The sequence below is a fragment of the Crinia signifera genome, chromosome 3, assembly GCF_055691185.1.
Source record: "Crinia signifera chromosome 3, ASM5569118v1, whole genome shotgun sequence".
NCBI lineage: Eukaryota > Metazoa > Chordata > Amphibia > Anura > Myobatrachidae > Crinia > Crinia signifera.
The window spans coordinates 291695644-291722205 of NC_139219.1; the positions used below are offsets into that span (position 1 = coordinate 291695644).

Genomic DNA, 26562 nt, shown 5'->3' on the forward strand with positions numbered 1-26562 from the left:
ATAAATAGTGCCGGGAAGAAGGTCCCGGAGCTATTCAGTTGCATATCTTTTATGTTGGAGAGTGTTTAGGTGCAAGAAGTGTATGCCAGCGTTTTCCGCTGCAGTAAACAATATTGTGGCACTAGTTAATACCCCTTTTAAGACAGAAAAGTCTAAAATTCTCGGCAAATACACGCATTTCAAATGCTGGGTCATTTTGCAGAGAGCAGTCTCACCCCCCTTCACACAGAACAAATTACTGTGTTGAAAATTTCTACCTGGTAATTTGCTGAATAACACAGGCATTTCTTCTGTGTGAAAGGGTCATAAATCCCGTGTCCTCGACCTGGTAAATTCTAGGGTCGGAGATACGGGATTTACGACACGGGTGTGCCCTTTCACACATAAAAAGGACCCGTGCTATTCACGAAATTATCGGGTAGACCTGCCTTTTCTGTCTGAAAGGGGGTATTAGTGTAAATTCTGCTGACATCTCATGAGGAGTGTGAGAAGAAATCCTCTGATTGGCTCCTACCACGGCCAATTAAATAGCTCTGGAACCCCGCCTTCCCGGCGCTACTTTTTTCATACTGAATTGAATTGACCCCTGTGGACACTGTTGTTAGAGGTGTTTTTTATGGGATTAATATTTAGTTACTGCTGTAACTCATTAGTACATAGCTAATGTATAATAAAGTTAATTGAGTGGCATGGATATTACATTTACATCATGGAAAATCCTCTTTTATAGATATATTTCTTTCTTTTGCTACTTGTTGCGCTGTGATAATAACTAATTGAAACTGTGGACTATATAATCTGAATCGTCGTCATAATGTCACAGTTCTTTGTGAAACATGGCTGGTTTGCCTAAACTAGAAAATATGCTTCTAATGGCCTCACCCGCATTTTACTACCCTGCCACTTGTCAGCCATACGTTCAGGTCAAAAGGCACATGTATTTCAGTGCATAATGATCTCTCCAGAAGTCTGGCCCAGTCTGTCTGTGTACACAGAGGTGAGGTCATATGTTTAAAGCACAGTAACCAATGACCACCTCATCCCATACAGGAAAGTGCTCAACTCACTAGCAAAATATGCAGTGGGCTCTTTTATTATCTGTGTACCCAAACCTTCTGTAGCTTGTGTGGTCGGGAGCGTTCTCCTCATCTGAGCTCATACACCAGGCAAGGATAAGCTGTCTTTAGGCTGGACTGGACAGTCCATTTATACATTTCATCTAGCCAATGGGTTTGCTTTATGATCATACTGGACCAACATCACAGTAAGTGACATCACTGTTAAGGTATTACCATGGTTACTTCCACTTCTGCTTGGACTTTTATGATACACTAGAAAGAACGTGACATCATTTGTTTGTCTGTCTGTCTCAGTTTTCACTTGCTGTATACATTGAGTACAGTCTGTTTCTTCTGGGCCAGTTTGAAGGATGTTTTATGTGTTCGGATATGTGCGAGAACTGCGGTGGGAGTAAATGGCTGCTAGAGTTGTACATGGAGTTTGGGAAAGTCCTTACGCAGGGAGTGTTTGCAGTCATGGGTGGCCAGAGAGAGACCAAACCAGTGGGGAGGCCCTGCAACATGAGCTTATTTCATGTAAATAAATTGTGTATAAACCGTTATGTAGTTGTATTACTTAGCACACACTCTCTGGAGGGAGTCTTCCTTAGCAAACAGTCGCTGCGGAGGGACGTTCTGAGCGCCCTCTATAAACACTTTTAAAACAGTCTTTCAAAATATAACTGAACTATATCTGACAGTCATTTTGGTTTGTGTTCTAAAAAGTGAAAGCGGCTTGCTCAAAGACCGTGTAGGGGAGATTCATCAAACCTTCTAGATTGTAAGCTCCTCAGAGCAGGGCCCTCTTCCCTACTGTTGTCAAAGCTCTCTTCTCTTCACATGTCACTCACAGCTCTCCCGTACTCAAACACTCAGCATCCATCTCCGTGCACATACTCATCTCCATCATTGGCCACCAGCCCCTAGTAACACATTGATCAAGTCCTCGCTACTTACATGTAAGCTGTAATGTGTATTGTATTGTGGCACTCTTTTTACCTGTACTCCTATCTTTTATTTATTTACTGTGATGTTAAGTTGTGTCTCCCTGTACTGTTCCTTTGTACGGCGCTGCAAAACACTTTTTAAAAGTAAAATTATAATATTGCTTTCTACAGGGCTCCAACACTGTTTTTATTTATTGCTAAATGCTAAACTTTTATTTACGCTGACACAGGCTTCTCCGTGAAATGCCATTTGTGCCTTCACATCTTTGCCGTATGTATTATTGTTGCAGCTATTTTTTTTTTAATAATCAAGTATTTAGATATCATATGGTGGGCATAGTAGGGGGACGCTTCGGTCATCATTGAGTTCCGTCTTCACAAAGCCGCATGGGATTTTCTAAACTGACGAAGCAGCTTGTACAGCATATGGAGTCCTCACACTGTTAGCTGGCTGGTGCGAATTCTTCCGTCTCTGTCTGCTTTCACTTGCCAGGGTGCAGGATCAACAGACCTAAAAATAGATCTATCAATAAGCATTCTCGTTGGATTTGGAGATCTACGATTGGCAAAAATGGAGGGCTTACACAATTCTTCTTGGTCTTTTAATAGACAAAGGTTCCATCTGGTTTGCCAGTACATTGTAACATCCGATCCCACGAGTGTACTCTGTTTTATTGATATGTCTACATGTAGCAAGATCAGCTAATCTAACATGCTCTGCCAGATATATGGGGCACTGTCTCAGCCAGTTGTGTTTTATCGAGATGAGCCATCACGTTAACCTCCTAGCTGCCTCTCCATAGTAGCAGATTCTGTATAGATGTAAGTAGAGCTCGTTCTATTTCTAGCAAAGAATTGGAACCTTTACCTATTATTACAAACCTGTATTCTGGTTCTGATGTATGCCAACCTGATGGTGGAAGTACTGCGCTTGCTTGTGTATGATGTGTACTGCAATTGTCTCTTTTCCTGGCCTTGCAAGCTGCCAGTGCCTGGCCAGGCCAAGTAAGCCTCCGATTCCGCAGCCGGGCTGAACCAAATCGATGGTTTTGATGTTGATCCGGGGCAGCATCAGCGGACGCTGCGCTCGGAGTGCAAATGCAGTGCTGCAGGGGCTTATTTCATATAGACGCCTCCGGCTGCATTTGCATATTGGTGGACAGGATTGAAAAGCCGCCTGTGTGCAGCTCTGCAATACCCTCCATGCTGAGTCAAGTCCTCTGTCAGGTTGGCCGGTGTTACTCCGCTAGAATCCGTGACACACAGACATTGCAGTCACTATCGTGCATCATGTTAGGACCTAAACTATTTTGCTAAATACTAATGTGATGAGTGCAAATCACGTTCCAAAATGAAAGGGCGGATTAGCAGAATACGATCCCTTCTGCTAATAAGGGGCTTTCAAAACAAACTTGCTACACCCACTGATGCTCGCTCAGGAAACGCTGCATGTAACTGTTCTAGCCAGCATAAGCGCCGAATTCCTGTCATACAAACGGATATGCTGTGTGCATGCTGTTGGCGTGACATTCACCTGAAGGGCAAATCAATACCCATTGTGAACTGGTATGTGCGCAGATCAATTATGCCACAGTTTGTATGAAGTGATTTATGGGTAATCTTACTAATATATTCATATAACATAGTGGGGCTACATGTAATCCCCTCCGAGGTCTGGAGGGGAGGGAATTTGTGCGAGCCTCCCTGTTGTGGTTGTTGTGGTGTTTTTTTGTTTTTTTTAAGCAGCAATCATTTGCAAGACGATACCAGGTTGGTTATGCCTTGTAAATGATTGTGCCATTATGCCCGTTTTTTTTTTTAAAGCAGCGAAGTCTAGCACCTCTGGCAACCGCAGCCGATAACATTTGCTGGATAGATATTAGACCACATTGTTTGCAATGTGGTCTAATGTCTATCCAGATTTAACCTGAATACACTCGATAGGATGTGTGCACCCAGCAAGATCAGCAGCGTTGGGGGAGGGGGGGTGTGCATGTACAGATGACAATGGAGAATGACGCTGAGAACTCGCAGGAGCGGGCACAGAGAGCAGCATTATGGGGACACACTGGAGGAATTTTACATTTTATCATTCCGATAGCTTTACAGTATGTTTCGATAAGTTCAAGGCTGAGATCAGCACAATTGGTTAGCTTGGGATTGGGATACAGTCGCTATGAGGGTCGACCACTAAAGGTTGACATGTCGGTGGATACATGAAATAGGTCGACATGGCTAAGGTCGACAGGGCGTGTTGACCTTTAGAGGGTTTGAAAAATCTCCCCCCGTCCCGTCCCGTCTCACTTTTTTGTAGCCGGACACCTGAAATAGGTCAACATGGGTAATGTCAACAGGGACAGAAGATCGACACAATCATTCGGTCGACAATGGGGAGGTTTTGAGCCATGTGCCGACAGGCGGTATTTCATGCCCTACCATCCGTTACGGTGTAGAGGGACAATGAAATAGTGTCCCCGAAACATGGCAAGGGCAGCAAGCCATGTGAGGGGCCGCGGTACACTTGGACGTCCATGTCGACGTTTGGGACAAAAAAAGTGTGAAAACGTATGTCTAACCCATTGTCTACCTAATGCCGGTGTCAAACTTCCGACCCTGTCGACCTTAGCCTTGTCAACCTATTCCACGTGTCGACCTTTAGTGGTTGACCTAACGTATGTCGACAATCATAGTGTCGACCCGATGACCCTTACCCCTTGGCATTTATTGCTGTATTTAGAACCCAGCGATCCCTCCGCTGCTGCAGGTATATGCATTAGACAGAATGAGGGCTTCCCAACACTGCTGAGCAGGAGTGAGGAGGGTTAATCGCCTCTGTTGCACATTTTTTGAGATGATCTAAGTGGTATTTACCAGTCTGGAAAAGTGCAGAGACTACAGTGGAAAAAATGTGGATTTAGGAATGAAAGAATTACAGGATCCTATTTCTAGCAGGCTAAATATATGTAGAAGTGTTGAAAGGTAAGTTTGATAGTCTAGATTTTGTGAGTGTCTTGGGGTTGAATGGAAATGTAGATTTCAAATGACAAGTAATATAAGCAGTCTCAGGCTTCATTTAGAGTTCTCATAAAAGGAATAGGATCGGCGGGGGGGGGGGGGGGGGTTGCATAGGAAAATGACAGTGCGGTACCTTGACATAAACTCTCTACTCCGTGAAAGTATGGCTAGGTGTGCCGCATGCCCTGCCCATCTTGCTGGGTGTAGCGCCGCCTTATTACGGCCTGTGTTTCTCAATGTGTAAATCTACAGAACAGAATTGTTTTTTTGGTTCAACAAATGGACCATCCATATAACTATATTCTGGGGAGTTGTCAGCAACATTACAATACATTAAGTGTTTGCTAAGGCGTGTGTTTTTTCAAAATGTCATTTAGAATCCGTCTCAATGTGTTCTGTAGTGTCCTCCCTAGGGCTACACGCAGTGTTCTTCCACCCAGCTAGGAATTATAGTCTTCCTAAGGCCAAATACTGACTCATTTGTGCTCTGCCTTCCTGATGTAACGTTTCTTTTCCCCCACCTTTCTCAGCCCTGCTTCTGTGAGTTTCCTTGCCAACAGCCTGCCTTTCTTCCCTGTTTATATTTGTCTTTACTACCCTAACCTGACCTTCTTGATATTTCCCCATTCCCTCCCCTTCCTTATTTTCTGTGTCATACAGAGCCGAGTGTGAGGACCATGTGGAATGTGATTCTGTATATAAGACATGAGCTCACTGCCCTAAATGACTATTACTGGTCCTAGCTACAGATTGTTTTATAGACATTGCGTACTCAATCCTGGGGAGTCTATGGGCTAAAAAGTAGAATGGAAAATGCAAAACTGAGTTTTCTATGTTTCTTTCTCTTCCATTATTCATTATTGCATTATTCTACAATGGCCTACATATGGGGAAATTTGCTGAGTGTCCGGCACGATCGCTCAGTGCAGTGTGCTGAGCGATCTGTCAGGACCAGTGTTCTTTGGTGGCACTGCCTGGCGATATTACTAGGTTTATCCAGCGTGCTGGATATTAATCACCAGATGATAGCGGCACCTAGGGTTACGCATTACTATTGCCCCTACTCATGGTGCCATGTGGGGCATTTTCTAAGCCATCTAGCTAGATGGCTTAGAAAATTACCTGAAATCGCCCCGTGGGTAGGCACCGTAAGTCAAGGAAGTAGAAGGTGGTTGTGTCCAGTTTTTTTTTTTTTTTTTAAACATAGCAAAGGCATAAAAAAAAATTAAGTTTAATATTCAACAATTAAAAATGTGGGCGGCACCTACAGTATCATTAAGTGGATCAATAAATCTTTGAACTAGAGACAAATATATTTACAAAGGCCGTATTTATTTTTCAATGGCTAATCTTTTAGCTGGGCTTTGAAAATGTTCTTGGTTTTGTAGCTTTTTGGATTAATAAGATTTTACGGATTTGATTTATGATCTACAACTTACCACACATAAAGGTTTTAGTAACCTTTAACCAAAACAGAGTGTGTAAGCCAGTACAAATGTGATGAAGCGTCTCTCTGCCACATAGCTGACAGTAGGGGGTTCTGTTTTTGGTAATCCTTATAAGGTCACACTTTTTATCTGGGCCATGAGGAAGTATTAAATATCATCCACAATGACTCACCAGTCCAAAAGGTCATTGCCAAGCACTAAACACTGACTTCTAGGTTCTGAGGGGGCCCCTGTGGGTGATGGGGTCCAACAATGACAGCATTTTATTCTTCTTCCCATAGCACAGCAAGCGTGTAATCTACTTTCTTTCTTGTACTTGGTAATAATAGGTTAGAGTGTTTTAGAATTTAAGGACAAGTCGGAACAGTTTGCCCAAGTCCCCCGACAGCGTCCCGGGAGGCTCGCGTCCGGCCAGTCTTTTCCAAATATGTTTTCATATTCAGCAGCTGCTTCCTGCCCCACCGCCCAGTGGCAAATAATGCTACTTAGTTCCCAGCCGCCACAAGGACCCCGCTGCCCAGCCCACAGACCCCGCCACTGCACATAGGTGTGTGGCAGTTGTACTTTACACACCTAGGATCGGACCCAAAACTGACCTAAAAAGCACCTGTGATGTGCCAGTGATGGGTTCGATCCAATATATTTTAATGTGCAGTCCGTCTGACATCCCCACTCTGATCCGATGCACACAGGACCGCGCATCGGGTCAGAGGAGATGTCAAACACATCCGATTTGGGCTGATTTCTCTGTCCGATCCGTCGGCCAAATGTATGGGCACATTTGATTGGGGATGGACATCAGAAGACCACCATGAAATCTTTTGATGCAATGTTAACAGCCCATCACATCAGAAGAATTCTAGAGGAAGAAAAAATTCTAATGATATGCGAAAAAAAAAAAGCACATGTGCGAAGATCTGCAGCATAGCAGCAAAACCGTCAAATAATGGGTACAGAGTTCTATATAACAGCTTTCCCGGAGAAACTCTGTTCGCGTCACTTGAATGTCATCTCTGGTCCCTAGATGAATTGATCTGTTGGCAGTCCCTGCTGGTGCACTCATCCACTTCTCAGAAAAGGCATCTAAATGCTTCAGTACCGATACTGGGGGCTGACATAGATGTTTTACTTTCCTATCTAGAGACAAAATTGGCAAAACCTTTTTTTTTTTTTCCTCATGATTTAAATTTGATGATTTAACAAAGGACCAGCTAAATCTATCCTCACAATGCAGGATACAGAGCCTGATATAATCGGGTATATTTACTAAAGTGCGGATATTTAGAACTGGAGATGTTGCCCATAGCAACCAGTCACAGTCCAGCTATTTATTATATTCACCACCATCAAAATATCCTTTACCATTAAAGGAATGATTCCTATACATAAGTAATGAGTTAATGACATACGGTAAATTAATGGTCAAGCTCCCCAGCCCATTATATTAAATATGTCCCCAACACATTATTAATAGCCCTACCCCCAGTAAATCTGCCATAAATAATTAATAGTAAATCATAAATGATGGATTCTGCCGATATACCTTGGTGGAGAAAGAGGAGCGGAACATTACCACGCTAGGAGATGGCTCAGAATTTTGTGTAATTTCGCCACTCACCTGCTGTTCCCTAGCTCAAATCCCAGAAGCCCACCGCTCATTAAGATCTCCCATCAGTGCAGATAGAAGATGCATCTGAGCCATATCCTTCTGATAGTTCTGTTTCCATCCAATAGAAAAGTGGTATTGAGCACAGCGGCTGTAGGACACACCGTCGAGTCCTACAAGTCTACTGCATAGTTAGTTTCACGTTTGATGGGCTTTGTGGATCTGACCCTTTTATGGTGGCATGAAGAGGCTTTGGTGGGTGTAAGAAGGAAGATAGATGGACGGATGTAATGCCTGCACATAAACCAACCTAACATGGGAGATGACGAAACTCCTAAGCAAAGGTGTGGAGTCTAACTTGCCAGAGGTCTTCCCCAGTGAACCCACTCAAGGGGGTTTATATTTTGTGGCCCCTTGCTAGGAGTACCCACAGTTGGATCAGAATATGGCTGCAGAGCAGGAACCGGCTTGGAGGCTCTGGAAGGACCTGAACTTGCACCTGGACTTTATGAAAATGTAAACTGCTTGTGGGGTGTGGAAATGAGGACTTGATACGTGAATACAGAATATGGCAATACGTTCTGGTTTTAGAGGATGTAGACTTGATCTGGGAATTCCGGAGTAACGCAAGGTAAGACCTGGACTTTACGAACGAGGCATGATCCCCCCCAGATGCCGGAATAACTTAAATGACTTGGCGGCTAAGGCTGGATCTGGGGATGCCGGAATACATGCAGCAATGTCTAGACACAGGGTGTGCTGCTCAATCCAGAGACAACAGAATGACCAAACTACACCGGAATGGCTAGAGCAGGCATGTCCAAACTGTGGGCCTCCAGCTGTTGTGAAACTACAAGTCCCATCATGCCTTGCCACAGTTAGGGAATGCTAAAACTATGTCAAGGCATGCTGGGATGTGTAGTCTCACGACAGCTGGAGGGCCAGAGTTTGGACATGCCTGGGCTAGAGGTTTAAACGGGCTCAGCAGCAAGGGTGAGCAAGACTCCCACACTCAAGCAAGCAGAAGTCAGATTATCAGCCATTGGTTACAGCCCATCATGTGTAAACAATCCAAAATGGCAGTGTCCATTTACAGGCGCTGGCTGAGTTCCCCACTGGACCCATCAGAGGACGAGTGCCCGCCCACGACCCCTGCCTGCCAGACATGGCCAGCTAGTTACCTGCCGGGCGTGAGGACCGGCGCCAAGAGAGGTAAATGTAATAGCTTCAGTTGCGCTTTCTCCCTTGAAAACTTGCCATTCCACACTAAATTAATTCATTTTATTCTGCCCCAGCTGCGACCTAATTGGCAGCCTTATCAGCCTATTGGTTGATCAGTCATGGCAAGAAATTACAGAAAATACTGTAAGTAAATATTCAGGGCATGTAAATCTATTGGGGGTTCAAAGCTTGAGTCCTCAATAAGAAATCTCCTCACTATCCTTCCCACCAGAACATCTTTGATTTATTTCTGATACTCCAGATTTATTACATGAAGGAACAAATAAAGTCTTTTAATGGCTTTCTTTAAGAGGTCTACAGCTATTTGCAGATCTATCAAGACAGACTATTCACAAACTACAGCAGATTTCCCAGACTAACCATAGTTCATAAGAACGCGTTCCATATTGATAGGGCTATGAAGACAGGTTGGTGAACTCTTGAGACTTACCCATTGACGTAATGATGGCTGTGGAGTCCCTTAACTCCATTTTCCAATATTATTATATTTATTGATATCTGGATGTTGAAATTGGTTATTGGATTTTTGTTTTTACATCCTTTACACTAGAGATAATGGCATGATGACATGGAGCCTAACCTTTTTTTTTTTTTTTGACCTAAAATGGATTAATACAATTCCCACTCCCAATTTCTACTACACTGTCTTTTCACCTAACACCCTGATGAAACTTATTGGGGATGATAAGTGGATATTGTGGGAATCCAATCTAGTTCTTGGCCACAGCACCCCTTTCTCCATGGCACGAGTGGCTGCTACTGTTGTTTTTGCCAAATGCAAAGAAAAATGTATACATTTGAGTGCTAAAATCACTATTATCTTGTGTATGTCTATTGCCTTGGTTAACTTTTACGCACTCAACATGGAAAATCCATATCCAACGCCACCTATCGTTAATAGTCTCCTTGAATAGTAGGATTTTCTGACTTTGAAGGATGGTCTCAGTTTAGCCCAAACCTTCTGCTAGATAGATCCCTGGCTCACTGCTCCAGACAGTTCTACATTGCATTGGTTTAAACTTAGCTTCCATTTATCATCCCTGATTACAAAGTGTGGCCTTTTTGACCTTCGGAGAGCTTTAAACCCATATGTTAGAGCTAAAACATTTTTGTTCATGTTTCTTGATGTTTACTCAGGCATTGATCTTTTCTTGGTTGACAAATGGCTTCTACGCCCAGTCTCAAGATACAACATTTATCCCAAAATGGTCTAATCAAGTGGTGTGCTAGCTGTATTGTTCAGTGGAGGGTGCCTCAGCAGCGGCTTATCAATGCTTGTTTAGAGATAACCCTTTGACATCACAAAACCAGGTCAGACCTAGGATCACGATCCTGGGTCCGACCTGGCTCTGGTGCTTTCACATTGAACTTGGGTCGCCCATTATACAGAGGGTGACCCGGGTTTAATCCATCTTATAACCCGAGTCGAATTGCCGGGTTGGTCGACCTGGGTTATAAACTCTGGTGCTTTCACACCGAACCTCAACCTGATTCCATACGTCACCAACCCGGCAATAACTGATCTGAGGTGCGGTGTTAAAAGGATTTAACAAACTGAGGTGTAAATTTGCTAAGATTGGAGTTCTATTGAAGATTGAATGTTGCCCATTTATTTATTTATTTATTTACAGGTTCTTATATAGCGCAGCAGATTCCGTTGCGCTTTACAATAGTAGACAGTGATAAAACAAACTGGGTAACAACATACAGACTTGGAGGTAGGAGGGCCCTGCTGCAAGCTTACAATCTATAGGGATATAGGGGGAAACACAAGGACAGGCACCAGTAATACCAATCAGATTCTACTTATTTATTTAGCACTTTATAAAAGATAATATAATCTGATTTGGTTGTCTAGCAAAATCCCATCTTCATTAGAACTCTTACGATTTAGGGGTAAATAATATACTATCTATCTTATCTATTTATCGATCTATCTATCATTGGGGCAGATGTATTAAGCCTTAACAAGAGATAAATGCAAGGGTGATAAAGAGAGATAAACATCCAGCCAACTTGAGGATATAAAATATAATTTAGTTTTAAGATTTTGAAAAATTTGCTGTGAAAAATAATTTGGTTTTCTAGGGAACCCTGGTTCTAAAGAGTTTGGGAACCAGTGCGCTAGCCATTCAAAGAAAAAATTATTACAAATTTCAGAAGGTGGCGCTGTTGCTATACAAATCATGTGAATAGCATTACAATTGGTCAAGAGCCCTTTCCATTAGAAAAACCTCATCCTGTGTAGCAGAACGTAACCTGTCAGGTAGCGCTGAAAGGTAGCATTAGACATGTGCTTCTGGTTCTTCATAAAAACAAAACCGAAATAAATGTGAAGTTGCATGGGGTGTGGTCCGGTGATCATGGTTGTTGAGAGGTCTGATTGTAGCGACTGAGCAGAGACCCTCCAATGATGCTCCTGGTTTCCAATTTTCTCTTCCTTATGAGCCTTCGAACTCTCACAAGAGTGCTGTAAATTGGGACAATTCAGTTTCGGCAGCCCAGTGTATGTATTCTAGTCTTGCCAGGTTTGTAATCAATATGTATCCCGGGATTCTTATAATGAGGGTGGCTGGACATGGTTAAATTTATATAATACTGTAGTTCTAATTTATATTTAGCTGGTTAAGCGATGTGTGTCACTTAAATTTAGTATCTCCAAATAATTATTGCTGCCAACTTGTATGGTGTCTGATCTCTGTTCTTGATCATCAAATGATCCAGTTCCCTTGTTAAAACGATTCCATTCTGTGACATTTTCCACCAAATTATGCGCAGTGATTTTTCGCGAGCTGCTTCTGCAGTCACATAGACTACACACATTTATCTTTTCTGTTGTCTCAGCCACCATTGTATTTTATGCTGCTTCGTATTGTACAGCAAAGGCTGAAGTTAAAATGACGGTAATCAGTCATTGCACAGAAATCAATCACGGGCGCTTATTTACGGTCAACGAAATTACGGTGTAAATGTCATTTTGGATTCTTCTTTTTTTTTTTTTCAATTGGCTTTTCCGATATTCCTACATTACTGCTAGACATGTATTGAAGGGAAAGGGTTCCATATTCCCCCATCAGGCACTAGGCTAGTGATGATCCTTGCTGGTACCCCTTGCTGATTTTAGCAAAGATATAGAAGCCAATCGGCTTCTACCAATCATTTTACAGAATGCACATTATACATGCTGGTTAGAAGTTGTTTGCTAGCCATGGGCCTCTTTAGAACTGCTGGAATTACTTTTCCGGGTAATCCATAGGTATACAGTCGTTAGGTCGACAATGGAATGTCGACACGTGAATTAGGTTGAGCTGGATACGGTCGACCGGGTTGGAATGTCGGCACATGCATTAGGTTGTCAATCGTAGGTCGACTATGTCGACATTCGAGCCAAACATGAAAAACTCAGGTTGACCTTTTGACTGTGGACCTTAGCCATGTCGACCTATTTCATGTGTCGACTTAAGCCATGTTGACCTAATTTGTCGACCCAATGACCCATACTCAATCCGTCACCAACTTTTACTGAGGGGGCTATAGATGTAGGTGCCAGTGCCTGTGTGAGCACATTAGATCTCTCATGTACCATTTCATTCCCCACTTATAATTGTCTCGCCATCTTTTTGCATTTCCCCTTTTTACAATGTTCTTTCCATCCCTCTCCGCCGCCCGCCCGCCCTCCCTGCTTGCTGGCTTCAGCTGCTCTGTTTTGTGTTTAAAAAAAGATTTCAAAGTGCTTAGTCCTGTTTGTGGAAGCATTAAATGAGAAGAAGTGTCATATGCCTCTGGTGGTAAAAAGCCGGCTTGTGAAAAAAAATCCTCCTAGAGCCGCACTTCTCCAGGCCAGCAGCTAAAGCTGCGTGATCTGCACAGAGGCTGGAGACCAGCATGCCACTCACACAGGAAGGTTTGCCTGGTCCAAAATGTGATCTTACGTATTCATCTACAAGGAGGGCTGTCTGGTCCTAAAGCTATTTTTTTGTTACGGTATTTGTTTGTACATATTGACTGTAGCAGTGGTGTTCAGTGAGAACGCAACATCCCTGTTCCCTCCGGTAAGCTATTTCTCTATTGCTTTTATCTAGTGTGTGTGTGTGTGTGTGTGTGTGTGTGTGTGTTTTTACATGCTGAAATTTCTCTGCGTGCCTTGGGGAACTGTGTGATCAACCCGGCTGTGTAAGGATTCCATTGATTTGTATATTCCACGTAGTATACATAGCGATTCCCAAAACAGCTGTCTGACTGTACTGCTGGTTAGAAGTCCTCTGAAATATTCATCGTGCTGATCCTCTCTCTCGTCTCCGATCTGCTTTTTATCTTTCACTATAGAGAAGTTAAACATCAAACTGGGCAGAGTGAGCAAAAGAGATTGTAAATTGTATGTATGTTTATTTAAACCTTCGTCTTGTTTTATGATGTATGAATAAATCCTTTTCCCGACTTTGGGAACTAAGCTGGCTCCAGGGATTGTTCCCGTATGATTTGGGTGACGCTGTTGGCTTCTTATTTTATTTTTTGTCTATTTAAATGAAAGCATGATATTTTAGTTTGGTTCAATCCAGGGTTGAATAAATGCAGGTTATTCTCCTACCCATAAAACAAGCTACTGCACAGACTGTAGGGGCAATAACCTGGCTGGATATAATTTTAAAAATGAGGAAAAGGAGCCCGTTAGGATCTGATACATTACTATGGACCAGTTCTCCTAAACATTCTCCCAAATTTGTGGGACCTTTTCCTCCATTTTTAAGAAGGGGATGCGCCTGCATCTTTAAACTTTCTGATGCTTCTTTTCATAGACAAATTACAGTAATCAAGTCATAATCTAGGCATTCGGTACAATCATATCTGATTGATTAAACAAAAAGAAAGTACAGTTGGGTGGTGGTCTAGCAATTAAACCTGATCAGACTAAAAAAAATTGAGGTCAATCTCCTCTTTTATGTTTTATTGATTGAATTAATCAATAAAGCCCAGTGCAGGCCTGTTAGGGGGATCATCTTGATAGATCTGCACATCACTTCTAAAAATGTGGTCATGTAGAAGGAAATGGGAAGAAGGATATTTCATCAAATAGAATTGCCCTAATCACGGGCAACTGAGGAATGTGTATGGTCCAGATTTTCATGGGCCAGTCCCATTTTTTTTTGGTGGGGGCCGGCAGTGTCCCGCAGTGTGTGTGTGGGGGGGGCAGTTGGGAGCCCCTCCTGCAAGTTGGGAGCCCCTCCTGCAAGTTGCTCTATGCTGAGCAGGACATTGGTGAATAGACGCTGTATGAATGTGCACAGGATCTATTCAGGGAGGCAAAGGGACAGTGGGCATGGCCAGCTGATCATGGATCCCACAGTCAAAATGGGGACGCGGCCTCACTGTCGTGGATATTATCGCACAGCCATGCACCCTTTTAGGAGCCCCAACCCTCGGTCGGCGCAACGTTAGGAGGTATGCACTGTGATTGGGGAGCTTTCCATGATTGTGGGAAGAAAAAGGAGTGGGGGGCCATGGATACTGCCCCCCCTGCATAAAGAATTCAGCAATAAAATGAAAGTTGAAGGGACACACACACACATATATTGAGTCTCCAATTTGCATAATACCAGGGCTCTGTCCAAATAATTTTTAAGGATGATTACAGCATATATTTGAAGGGCTAGTGACAATCAGTGGTATTATGTGTGTGAGTGTAAAGTGATGTTATTTTCCTTTTTTTTTTTTTTTTTTTAATTTGCTATTTTTAATATATATCCTATGATGGTTGATATTTATGTGTTCCCTAAAATGATTAAGTTAATTTAAAAATGACTGGATTTATCCTCCGATCTGCAAGTTGTTTCTTCATATAATCTAATTGTGCCGAAGAAGTTGTTTTTGTTTTGTGAGTTATATATTGATACGTAATAACTTGTGGTATAAGTTTTATAGAGCACTTATAGATGAGATATAAATCGGAAACCATTTACCTTAAATGAACCAATATACTAAACGAGTTTATTTGCGTAGGAAAGTTGTAGATCCAGTAGAGGGACCTGGGATGCTACACAACAGACGTCCTTTGGATAGGTTGTGCGGCAGGACTGTCCTAAGAGAAACTCTGTCTCTATACCGCCACTGCTTTCATTACTCACATTTCAGTAGTCCTAGATTAACACTACTTTTCTTTTATTTCCTGTTTTCTCATGTCTTATGTTCTGGAAGTGCGGTATCCTCTGATGGATTGGATGATCTGTCAGCTAGTCATTGGCTCTCCATACTACCATCTCCAATTTGTTACCTACAACAAAAAAATAATCAAGACTACAGCACGTGTGCCAAACAGCTTTACTGTATCTGCAGGTGGACAGCTGACCACAATTGGGCATGATGTCTTTCCCAGTTGCGTAGCTCTCACTGTACAGGTCACATGTCTACATATTCCCACGTTAGACAATGACCAACATATGCTTCTGGGCCTATTTTTGTTTTTTTTGTATGACTAAGTAACACCCGAGCCAGTAGAACCACCACAAACTCTCCTACATGCAGTGAGATGTCTGGGATGACGTGTGTTCCTGGAACATATTTTATATATCTGTTCTAAGATAATGAGAACGTTTTTTGTAAGGTTGTTTTTTTTTTCTGTTGGATTACTAAGTTTGCTTGTTCATTGTGACATCTCATTGTTCACCGGCTGAACCTTTCCTAGGGCAGATGACAAAGCTGATTTTGCAGCTGTCCGGCCATACTGTATTTGCTGCTTGAGGTTGCAGCCTTCTCATGAACAGTCTCTGACCTCCAGATATTTTTGTCACTCGCGGGCTTTGTCAGCTGCTGTCTCATTAACTTTAACTTTATTTTTTTTTCTCCTGCCTAAAGTCTTGCCTCCTCTTGTCCATTTTCATATGAGAATGGACACGAGATTCGAGATGGATGTGACTTGACCTGGGTACTGATTTTCATGTATAATGACATTGCCAGCCATACAGTACGTGCTATCCTGAAGCGTGAGTAGAGACTGCAGCACAGTGTGTTCTGTTACAGAGGAGAGCACGGCCTTTGCTTGCACTGTACATGGCCCCCTCTAGAGGCGCTGTTTCTTCTTGCTCTTACCTATTGTAACATTTTATTTGTAGGATTTAATTTCACAAAGTAATCTAAAAGGGCATTTTTAATGCAATTTGTTGCATAGGTTTTAATACAGGTTTCCCCCGTGCTCAGACAGGTGTCTAGGCCATGCGATTTGACTAAAAACCTTTGGTGGTGATCTACAGAACTTTTGAACTGAGCAACACAAATAAATGTCTATTAAAGCTCCATGTAAAAGGTATAATGATGGGTATCTGGGGTGCAGTCTTGGCTTTTTCAAATAGGCGATGCCAGAGGAATCTAACAGCATTGTACAAAGTGAAAACTGATACAGTTCCTTTTCTTTTACCGATTTCATGATGTGTTCTTGTATTTAACTGATCCCAGCAGTATGCAGCTAGTAATAGAGATGTTTTCTGAGGGAACAGCGCTATTGAGCCATGAAAGCAATGCTACAGTACAACGCTCCACTGCAGTACCTGTCAAAAATATTTAATGTTTTAGTTAATTGAAAATGAAGATGATTTGGCAGGTGGAATTATGGAAAACGAATGGCTAGCTTATTATTTCCTATTTTGGTACTTGTGTCTTATCACGGCGCTGCTGTGCGCAACGTAGTTGGCGTAGTCAGCGCTACGTAGTCAGAGTCAGCCAGCGTAGTCGTAGTAAGGCAGCGTAGTGCAAAAGTAACGAGTAAAGCTTCCGGCGGGCACAGGGTCGGGTGCGCTGGCAGACGCAGGAACAGCATCGGACGATGCGCTTCACATACAGCCCCGGGAACCGCCAGATCTCCAACCCTGGTGGATGCCGGCAGAGAGGCGCTCCATGTTAGTTGAATGCACAAGCGTCTCATACACTCTGCGGCTGTGGATGTAAACCCTGCCTGTCTCCGCTTCAGTGAGATGGACAGGGTTACGGGGTGTGGCAAACGTGTGTCTTGTGCACAAAAAAGGGACGCATTTGGCAGTGCTCCATGTTAAATTCTAGCAAATGCCTCTATTTCAAACCCCCACTATCCACGTCAGCCTGAAGAGTGGCGAGTGGACGCATTACGCGTCCTCCCGACCTGTTCATACCCCCACTATACACGTCGGCGTGGAGTTTATTTTATAAAGTGGGGCGAGCGGACGCAGAAATCAAGCCCGAAGCGTGGCGAGCGGATGTGGATTACTTCACATGCTGCGCTTGCCACGTTTCGGGCTTGTTTTCCGCATCCCCTCGCAGGGCTCGTTGTGCTCGCCATGCTTCTGACAGGGACGCTGACTACGCTGGCCACGGGAACACTACGCTACTTCTGACAGGGACGCTTACTATGCTAGCGGGAACACTACGCTGGCCGTGCAAACACTACGCTGATTCTGACAGGGCCGCTACGCTAATTGCGTAACGGGCGCCTTGCTATTACACAAGTACCTATATTTGTGTTATCAATGGTCTAGTACCTAACAGCAGCTACTGTACAAGTGTTTACCTTACAACTTGGTGTGAGCAGTTGGTATAAAAGTTTTATTTAGTAATTTTTGTAAACTAGAAATGTTTTCCGAACAAATATTTGTAATGTTTATGTATCCATTCTGATTCAGTCTGGAGTGACTAGTGTTTAGTTGTCGGTACACTGGCCTTCACCACTGTAGATAATCCTCACCCTTGTAGATTGCTGATATGGGTAAATCCTGATCTCTATGGGGGTAGATAAAATCTATCTACAGAATGGGTTCCCAGTGGCACTCTTAGGTGTTAGAGTGCTATGAACGCATTTATTCTAAACAAAGGTATATATTCCTGTAATGGTAATGAGTGAATATATGCTTTTTAAGCTGGAGTAATGAGAGCTAACGGATCAGACATGCAGCTTGTCTGATCGGAAGGACGACCCGCGGGACCGCACATCTTAAGTAAACACCACACGATGTGCATACAATCCATCGCACTACCTGTCGAGATTGTGTTGTTGGGTACATTGTTGTTCTGGTGTATGGGACTTTAACTCCCCTCTACAGTTGCCCAAATTTGTGTTTAATTTGCATAAACAGTAATGTTTTTCCTTGCCTGCAATTAATATGGTGTTATATAATAATAAGAATTTGGACCCCTTGCTTGATAACAGTCTGAAGTGCGAGGGAAATACCTGGTTTGTGCAATAACTTCTGAGCAAACTGCTTACTTGTTAGCATTATATTATATTGTATTAAACTGCTCCTTTTATTACTTTCTGACATATCTTTGCTTTTCATTTATATATTTTTTTGTTTCTATTTCATCGCAGGTATCTCTCTTACTCCCATCCTGTTAAGCTTTGCTGACGTTTCCCCAAGAATCGCACTGTATTTTGGGAAGAAGAGTTTTTGTATCAAATGTTCTATCTGTGCACAGCGATGTTCTTCCAAAGAAGCTTTTATATGTTGACACAGTGCCCATTGTGGGTAGATGGGAAGACCGTAGGGAAGCGACGCAGCGCCGTACAAGCTGAAGACAAGATACAGAGATAAACTATTAAATCCTCCACTGAATTTAACTGGAAATTTACACCGCCTGTTGGCTCGCCTTGTGGATTGTTGTGGTTTTATTTATTCTCCGCATGTGTGTGTGTATTTTTATCCTTCATTTCTATGGTTTCATCACTTTTGACACCATTTCTGGTGGTCTTGACTATCACACCAGCTGAACTCTTTGGCAGCATATGCCAAACGCTCTCTATTGCGATACAGTTGAAAAGCTTTTCTATATACATTTCAAGCTATAACTAAACTAAAAGATAGATGCAAGCTGTTAAGTTTTAGAAAAAAATTTTTTTTCCTTTTTTAAACGTATTTATTTTTCCGATGGCTGCACCGTACCAAGTTATTGTGAGCAAAATCACATGTTACAATAATGTTGTTTTGGACAACAGTTTGCAAAATGTCGTTCATTACTGTCCAGGAAGTTGCCAAGCCCACCGGCTGGGAGTTCAGTGCCTGGTTGCCCATCACACTGTGTGCTCTGAACTTCTCAAAGATCCTGAGACTGCCCCAGCACATGGCGGAGATGCTGCAAATAATATTGCAGTCGGTGAGAGTGTCGTTTGTGGTGAGGACTACTCTCATCTCAACCCTAGGGTCAAAAAGGTGTCTACTGTTCAGAGTACTGGCAGCCTGAAGGACATAACCGGTGAGGCTATAAACCTTGCCAGTGGAAAAACCAAGGAGTTTTCTTTTGAGAAGCTAAAGAATGCTTCAAACCAGCATGTTAATCTCAGGAAAGGTCGAAAAGTCCGTCCAGAGTCTTTCAGCAGAAAGTCTGCGGACTATGACTTTATATACGGCCAGTTTGGTAACAATGAGAACTGTCCACCTTTTGGCTTGTTGCAAGCTCAGGGATCAGAGGAAAAAGCGTTAATGCCCCACAGCACATCTTTAGAACAGAGCATTAATAGCATGGCCTCATTGTATCTGCAAGGAATTTCAGAGGAGAACCTCATTAACCAGATTTTGAAGAAGCACATGCTTGATAATTCAGGATCTGGAGAAGACATAAAAATGTGCTTGGACATTTTGCTGAAATGTTCGGAAGACCTGAAGAAATGCACTACCATAATAAAGCATTGCATCAAAAATAGATCAGTTGGTGGAAATAGTAGCAGTATGGGAGAGGGAAAGGGTGCAGATCCTTTTCCAAATCCCGAGATAATTTACATGAATGTGATGGCAAGACTGTCATCCTACCTGAAAAAGCTTCCTTTTGAACTGGAACAAGGACCTCATGAAAGAGCTGAACCCAACGATTTGGCTGAACTGGTCAAAAGCCTTAACAGTCTTCAGCAACATTCGTTTTCTCCATTATATGGTCACGAACAGCCCCCTAAATATGAAGATGTTGTACAGTCACCACCTTCTTTGAAAGCTATTTCTTCTTCTGCCAGTGGAGAGAATGGATCAAATGTACAAAGCACCAGTGCCAATGATGCTGCTACAGTTAAATCCATATCGGAAGTTGCTCCTCCGCTACCGGCAAAGACTTGGCAAAGGGGCAGCAAACAGAATCAAGCTAGTTCTTTAAGAAAACATTCTACAAGTTCTCCGCTAAACAGTCCTCAAACACAACATGCTGGTAGTGAGAAGTTTCCCAGGAACTGCTCAACAGAGAAACTGTTTATAGAAGAGGATTCAGATTCTCAAATGACAATTAGTAACCATAAAAAATCACCAAGCAGTGGTTTGGCAGGATTTTCAGAGAGTAATTGTTGGTCATCTGAAAGTCCTAGCCTTCCTAAGCTGACCAATGCTCATGTCCCTGTTGAGAAGAATTTAATTTTCTCTGCTAGTCCTTCTGTTCCCTACTCTAGCAACGGAAGTGCCAGAGCAGTCGTGCCTCTCTCAAATGCGAGTAAACTAGCACCAACCACAGTGGGGAGGACCAATGACCATGAGGAAATCGACAAGTTGCTTTTGGACTTAGAACGCTTTTCTCAGAAAATCGAAAGCACATTAAAAAACCCACCAATTCCCTCACCGGCGCCTGCCAGAGTTCAATACGGGCTGCCTGATTTCAAGGAGGAGCTTAATGCACAATCTAGTACATCGGCGCAAGCAAAGGAAAGCACCACCAATACGATAGAGGAGGATGACAACCTTTTGCTGCGCATATTGGGCAGCATTGAGGACTTTGCTCAGGAGCTTGTAGATTGGAGATCAGGGAGAGGGACGTTATCCAAACAGAAGGAAGTTATGCAGATCCTCCAAGAAACCTTAGTTCCCCAGTCTCCCTTGCCCTCGCCAAGTTACCACAGTCAAGTTAAGGATTTTGGCTCCACTATGTCAATTCAGCAGACGCCTGAAGTCATCAAGGTAAGCGATTCATGGTGTGCTCTTCTACTTTTTATGTGTTTAAATATCTGGAGAGGAGAAAATATGCAATGTCAGATATACAAACTGTCAATCCTAGAGTAGGAAGAGGTGTAGACTTGTATATTTTCTATGGTGGTGCCAGATATACAGGAGGAGAAGTATACCGGTGTTATCCAGCTGTCACACTATAAGCCTCGCAACACTGATTGTGGAAATGCAGACACATACATACGTACATACAAGGCCAAATTGTTGGGCTCTGTAGGATTTATCGCAATGGGCAGTATAGCTGAATTGCAATGCTTAGGTGTGACTTCCACTCCTGTATGCCAAGATGTCACTATCGTACTGTTTGGGTGGCTGATCATTATTACATTTTGTTGCGTTTCAAGTGATCAGATGTAATTATTCATGAAGCTGTACAAAAAGTTTCTGACTTCTTGTCTAATTAGAACTACCATGTTGGTACTATTTTCATATATGATAATGTTGGATAATAATTCAAAAGAGAGAATAAGAATAAATATACAATCGTGGAAGAAACATGGCATCTTGAAAGAGCTTAAAGGTGGCTAAAAGATAGGAAAAGGCTAGCCTGAGATGTGTACGAGTGACTGAAGATGGTCATGAGGAGTAAGGTGTCCAGTCTACAGTCAATAAATGAACACCACATGGTCAAAAGGGCGACGTGGCAATGGTTGACTTGAGTTTTTGTAAATTTTGTTTAAATTTTTTGATGTTTTTCACACCTTACGATCAACTTTTTTAGTTTTTTTTTTTTTTTCAACTTTTGTCCATTTTGACTGTCTCCCTTTTGACTGTTCACCTTTTTATACCACAACGGTAGAATAGAGAAGGGTTCCAGCAATAGATCCGATGGTGGCGACAGAAAAATGTTAATAACTGGGCAGTGAAGCCGGATTATGGAAAGGATAAAATAACAGGAAGTTATTATCTATGTTCGTAACATCAGCTTTGTTGAAGAGTCTATTTTCTTTATTGGCTGACTTTGATAGTCTACTATATTATCTGCACATTATACAGATACTGTAGATACTGACCATGTTAATTCTTACATCACCAATGTTCTTTGTGCCAACATGATCAATTCAGAGAGAGATACAAATGGGGATTTCCAAGCTCAGGGTAAATAACGATAAAATGAAGAATCACAAGGTGATTTGGTCATACAGACACTATTTGGAACAACCATAAAAGTACCCCCTTTCAGATAAGGATTTGACAGTGCTGTTTATTTACAAATAGGATTATATTTTAAAAACTGCAGAATACTAATAACCGTTATTTTATTATACCTTCACATCCGTTATATTTCTGAATTATTCTTTGTCATACAAAAAACCTATCTGTAATGAATATAATTAGAATGTCTTTTGATCTTCTTTTATGGATGTTGAACTGGTTGGATTCTGGTTGACCTGCAAAGCTGCGAAATTTGCTGCTTTGCATGTCCTCTAAACGGCGCCTGCATGAATGCCTGCCCCCCTCACACGCCGCATGCACGGGGGCAAAATCATTCGATGGACGATCTCCATAGCACTCGCAGATCTAAGATACAGGAAGTGGGAGTGCAGCTGATGTCAGCGGCCCGCCCCCCGCAACCGCGTCACAGGCAAATCACCATGGGAATGCCCCACGCCCCCCCACCCGCACTGCTGTGTGCAAGCGGCCGGCAAAAAAAAATGGCCGCTCGCACAATGGCTGCACATGCGCATAAATGTTTATGCGCATGCAAAGTTGGGAAACATTGCTCCCCTCTGAACGCACAGGGAAGCGATTAGATCAGAATAAGCCGTCATGTACGCATTGGTCCCACATGTGACTTGCATGGAATAGTCTTCAGTTACAGTGATTTACACTCCTGACTAACGGCGTGTAACTGGTGACGTCATCGGCACAGTGAGCTCACTGTGCCGATGATGTCATCAGTTACACGCCGGGAGCTGGTCAGGTGCTGGTCGCATGAGGTTCAAACAGAAATGTGGGTATTAACTGTCTGCGCAGTTAGAGCAGCCTGTATTCAAATTGAGATGGGGGTACCACCTAGTATCCCTATATTGTGAACATGGACAAGAAAAAATATCTCAATTCTAAGAATATGGGTGCTTTTAGTAAAAGGAAATTAGTACTCCCCCGTTTAAGTCACTGTCCCTTGATGTCCTCCGTCTTCTCTCTCGGTGACAATTTATGAAAAGACAAGAGGGGAGATAGAGAGCATGTCTCCTCGTGTAATACAGTTATGGTAAATGTGTATATTCAAGTAAATTGTTTTGTTTGAACAACTTTGGTCTATCTGAGTGATGTTTTCTATATGTATCGGGTTGTAGCCCCCTTCTCCATACACTCACAATAGCAATCGATCAAACAGGCATATCTACCCTCTCTGGGGTAATACGAAATCCTTGGATAATAAAAGATGTAATGGGGTGGACCACCCCTAAACCAATTACTCACGTGGAGCTATAAGGTCAATAGCATATCAGGTAAGTCTTTGTCTTCCCGTCTTCCACCATTGGGGATACCAGGTTCCAAACGCTCATAAATATGGATGAGCAAAAACAGACTGATACTGTGATTACTAAAAACAGATATCCTTTATTTGAACAAAATGAAGTCTAAAAAAAAAAAAAAAAAATTGCTGGGACCTCATTCGTGGATTATGTCAGTTCAGGCTGAGATGGCAGTTCCCTGAGACTCTATTTGGGGCCCCTTCTAGAGTCCAGGTTGTAGTGCAGCCTTTGCTGGCATTCCAGTCCTGTGGTCTCCCAGTCAAATTGTAGAGAGAGCTCCCACCAATGCGTTTCGATCTCCTTTGGATCTTTCTCAAGGTGTAATTTCTCTCTCTGTCTATCCGGTTTATATAGGGTATCCTGATGGTCCTATCCTAAACAGGTGTGGTGTGCTAATTCCACATACAACTGAGCGCTGTATAAAGTACTCGTTTATAGTGTATTACTATACAGAGTTATTATGAATCCATGTTCCCGGCCGCCGGGAGTCTGAATTCTAGCCGCTGGCGTCATTTCCTGTTTATTCCGGCTTCTAAAATCATCCCCTTAGGTCTAAGTCCTTCAACTTAGTTCCGGATCGCGGCCGCAACGTCACTTCCGGTCATACGTGTTTGCCGTGACTTCCGGTTTCGGTGCTTCGTTCTGTTCCTTTGGATTTAGTTCCTTTTGCCGGATGTTGTGATGTGCATACACCAGCTTGCTGGGAAGTGAACGGTGTTCATATAAATATCTTCCCCGCAATCTTAAAGATAAATGGTCCTAGAGAAAAAAAATTCCTTTTTTTAGCAGCGAATTTCTTAGCAGCAAAATTACCTTTTAAACAAATAGCGTTTGTAAACTGGTTCTATATACGGTTTTTAGACGAATATCCCTATGGTCTTAAAAAACTCTGTCTCGAATATCTTTGTACTCATTGTTTTTAATGAATTTTGCTGCTAAGAAATTCACTGCTAAAAAAAGGAATTTTTTTTCTCTAGGACCATTTATCTTTAAGATTGCGGGGAAGATATTTATATGAACACCGTTCACTTCCCAGCAATGACGCCAGCGGCGGGAAGTCAGACTCCCGGCGGCCGGGAACATGGATTCATAATAACTCTGTATAGTAATACACTGTAAACGAGTACTTTATACAGCGCTCAGGTGTATGTGGAATTAGCACACCACACCTGTTTAGGATAGGACCATCAGGATACCCTATATAAACCGGATAGACAGAGAGAAATTACACCTTGAGAAAGATCCAAAGGAGATCGAAACGCGTTGGTGGGAGCGCTCTCTACAATTTGACTGGGAGACCACAGGACTGGAATGCCAGCAAAGGCTGCACTACAACCTGGACTCTAGAAGGGGCCCCAAATAGAGTCTCAGGGAACTGCCATCTCAGCCTGAACTGACATAATCCACGAATGAGGTCCCAGCAATTTTTTTTTTTTAGACTTCATTTTGTTCAAATAAAGGATATCTGTTTTTAGTAATCACAGTATCCGTCTGTTTTTGCTCATCCATATTTATGAGCGTTTGGAACCTGGTATCCCCAATGGTGGAAGACGGGAAGACAAAGACTTACCTGATATGCTATTGACCTTATAGCTCCACGTGAGTAATTGGTTTAGGGGTGGTCCATCCCATTACATCTTTTATTATCCAAGGATTTCGTATTACCCCAGAGAGGGTAGATATGCCTGTTTGATCGATTGCAATTGTGAGTGTATGGAGAAGGGGGCTACACCCCGATACATATATAAAACATCACTCAGATAGACCAAAGTTGTTCAAACAAAACAATTTACTTGAATATACACATTTACCATAACTGTATTACACGAGGAGACATGCTCTCTATCTCCCCTCTTGTCTTTTCATAAATTGTCACCGAGAGAGAAGACGGAGGACATCAAGGGACAGTAACTTAAACAGGGGAGTACTAATTTCCTTTTACTAAAAGCGCCCATATTCTTAGAATTGAGATATTTTTTCTTGTCCATGGTCGCATGAGGTGTCCCTTCCAATGTATATATGTAAGTACTGTTCACTTATTTTCTTATGTCTTGATAAAGGGCATTGCGCCCGAAACGTTGACACAGACTTTGTGTTTTGGCATTTATTATTGCTACTCTTCACCCATTGCAAAATCTTTGGAGTGCCGTCTCCTATATATTTGTATGTTTGCATACCCTCCAACATTTGAAGGGCAAAAATCGGTACAAATTCAGAAAGGGGGCGTGGTATTACACACTGTAACACACATTGTAATGCCCATTACACATTTTAGTAAACACTGTAATGCCAATTACACATAAGGCCATACACCGTAAACCATTAAACAATGTGCCACACATCATGATGCCCATTACATACTATATAACAAACCATAATGCCCATTACATACTTGACAACTACATGCTGCTTACCTACATGCTCATGTTATGCAAAGAATAGACACTGAGTGGAATACACAAAAATCATACAAACACAGCCATAATGCTGACAAGCACAGCTAGCAGCATCTAATTTGCAGGTAATTCCATTGTCTTACATGACAACACTTGTATACAGTACAAAGTTTGGGGACATATATTGTTGCAGCACTGATGCATTTATATAGAGTGTACTATTGCAGGGCTGATGCATTTCTATAGGGTATACTGTATACATAATATGCTGTCTTTCATTCCAACCCCCCTTTAAAGTGATTATTCTAAAGCATGGCATTTGTGTACTCTGTACACAAACAAAATCAGTTCTGTAATGCACTCACAAAAGGGGCGTTTGTCCTCCTTGCAGCAGGTCCTAGCAGCAGGAGCAGCAGCCTAGTCCGTCTGTATTTTCA

At 42.5% G+C, this 26562-nt stretch overlaps 1 protein-coding gene across 4 annotated transcripts in view; it reads left to right on the top strand.

The window, feature by feature from the left end:
* The window catches only part of PPP2R3A (protein phosphatase 2 regulatory subunit B''alpha), a 194274-nt gene that overhangs the window by 109878 nt on the left and 57834 nt on the right, over nucleotides 1–26562 (top strand). For 3 of the 4 annotated variants that reach the window (XM_083178444.1, XM_083178443.1, XM_083178442.1), the window contains one exon: nucleotides 18642–21198. In XM_083178444.1, coding sequence (XP_083034570.1) covers nucleotides 19198–21198 — 2001 coding nt within the window. In that variant the 5' untranslated portion in view covers nucleotides 18642–19197. Of the gene's footprint in view, nucleotides 1–13190; nucleotides 13369–18641; nucleotides 21199–26562 lie in introns of those variants that run through there. The other variant, XM_083178445.1, reaches the window with a different exon arrangement.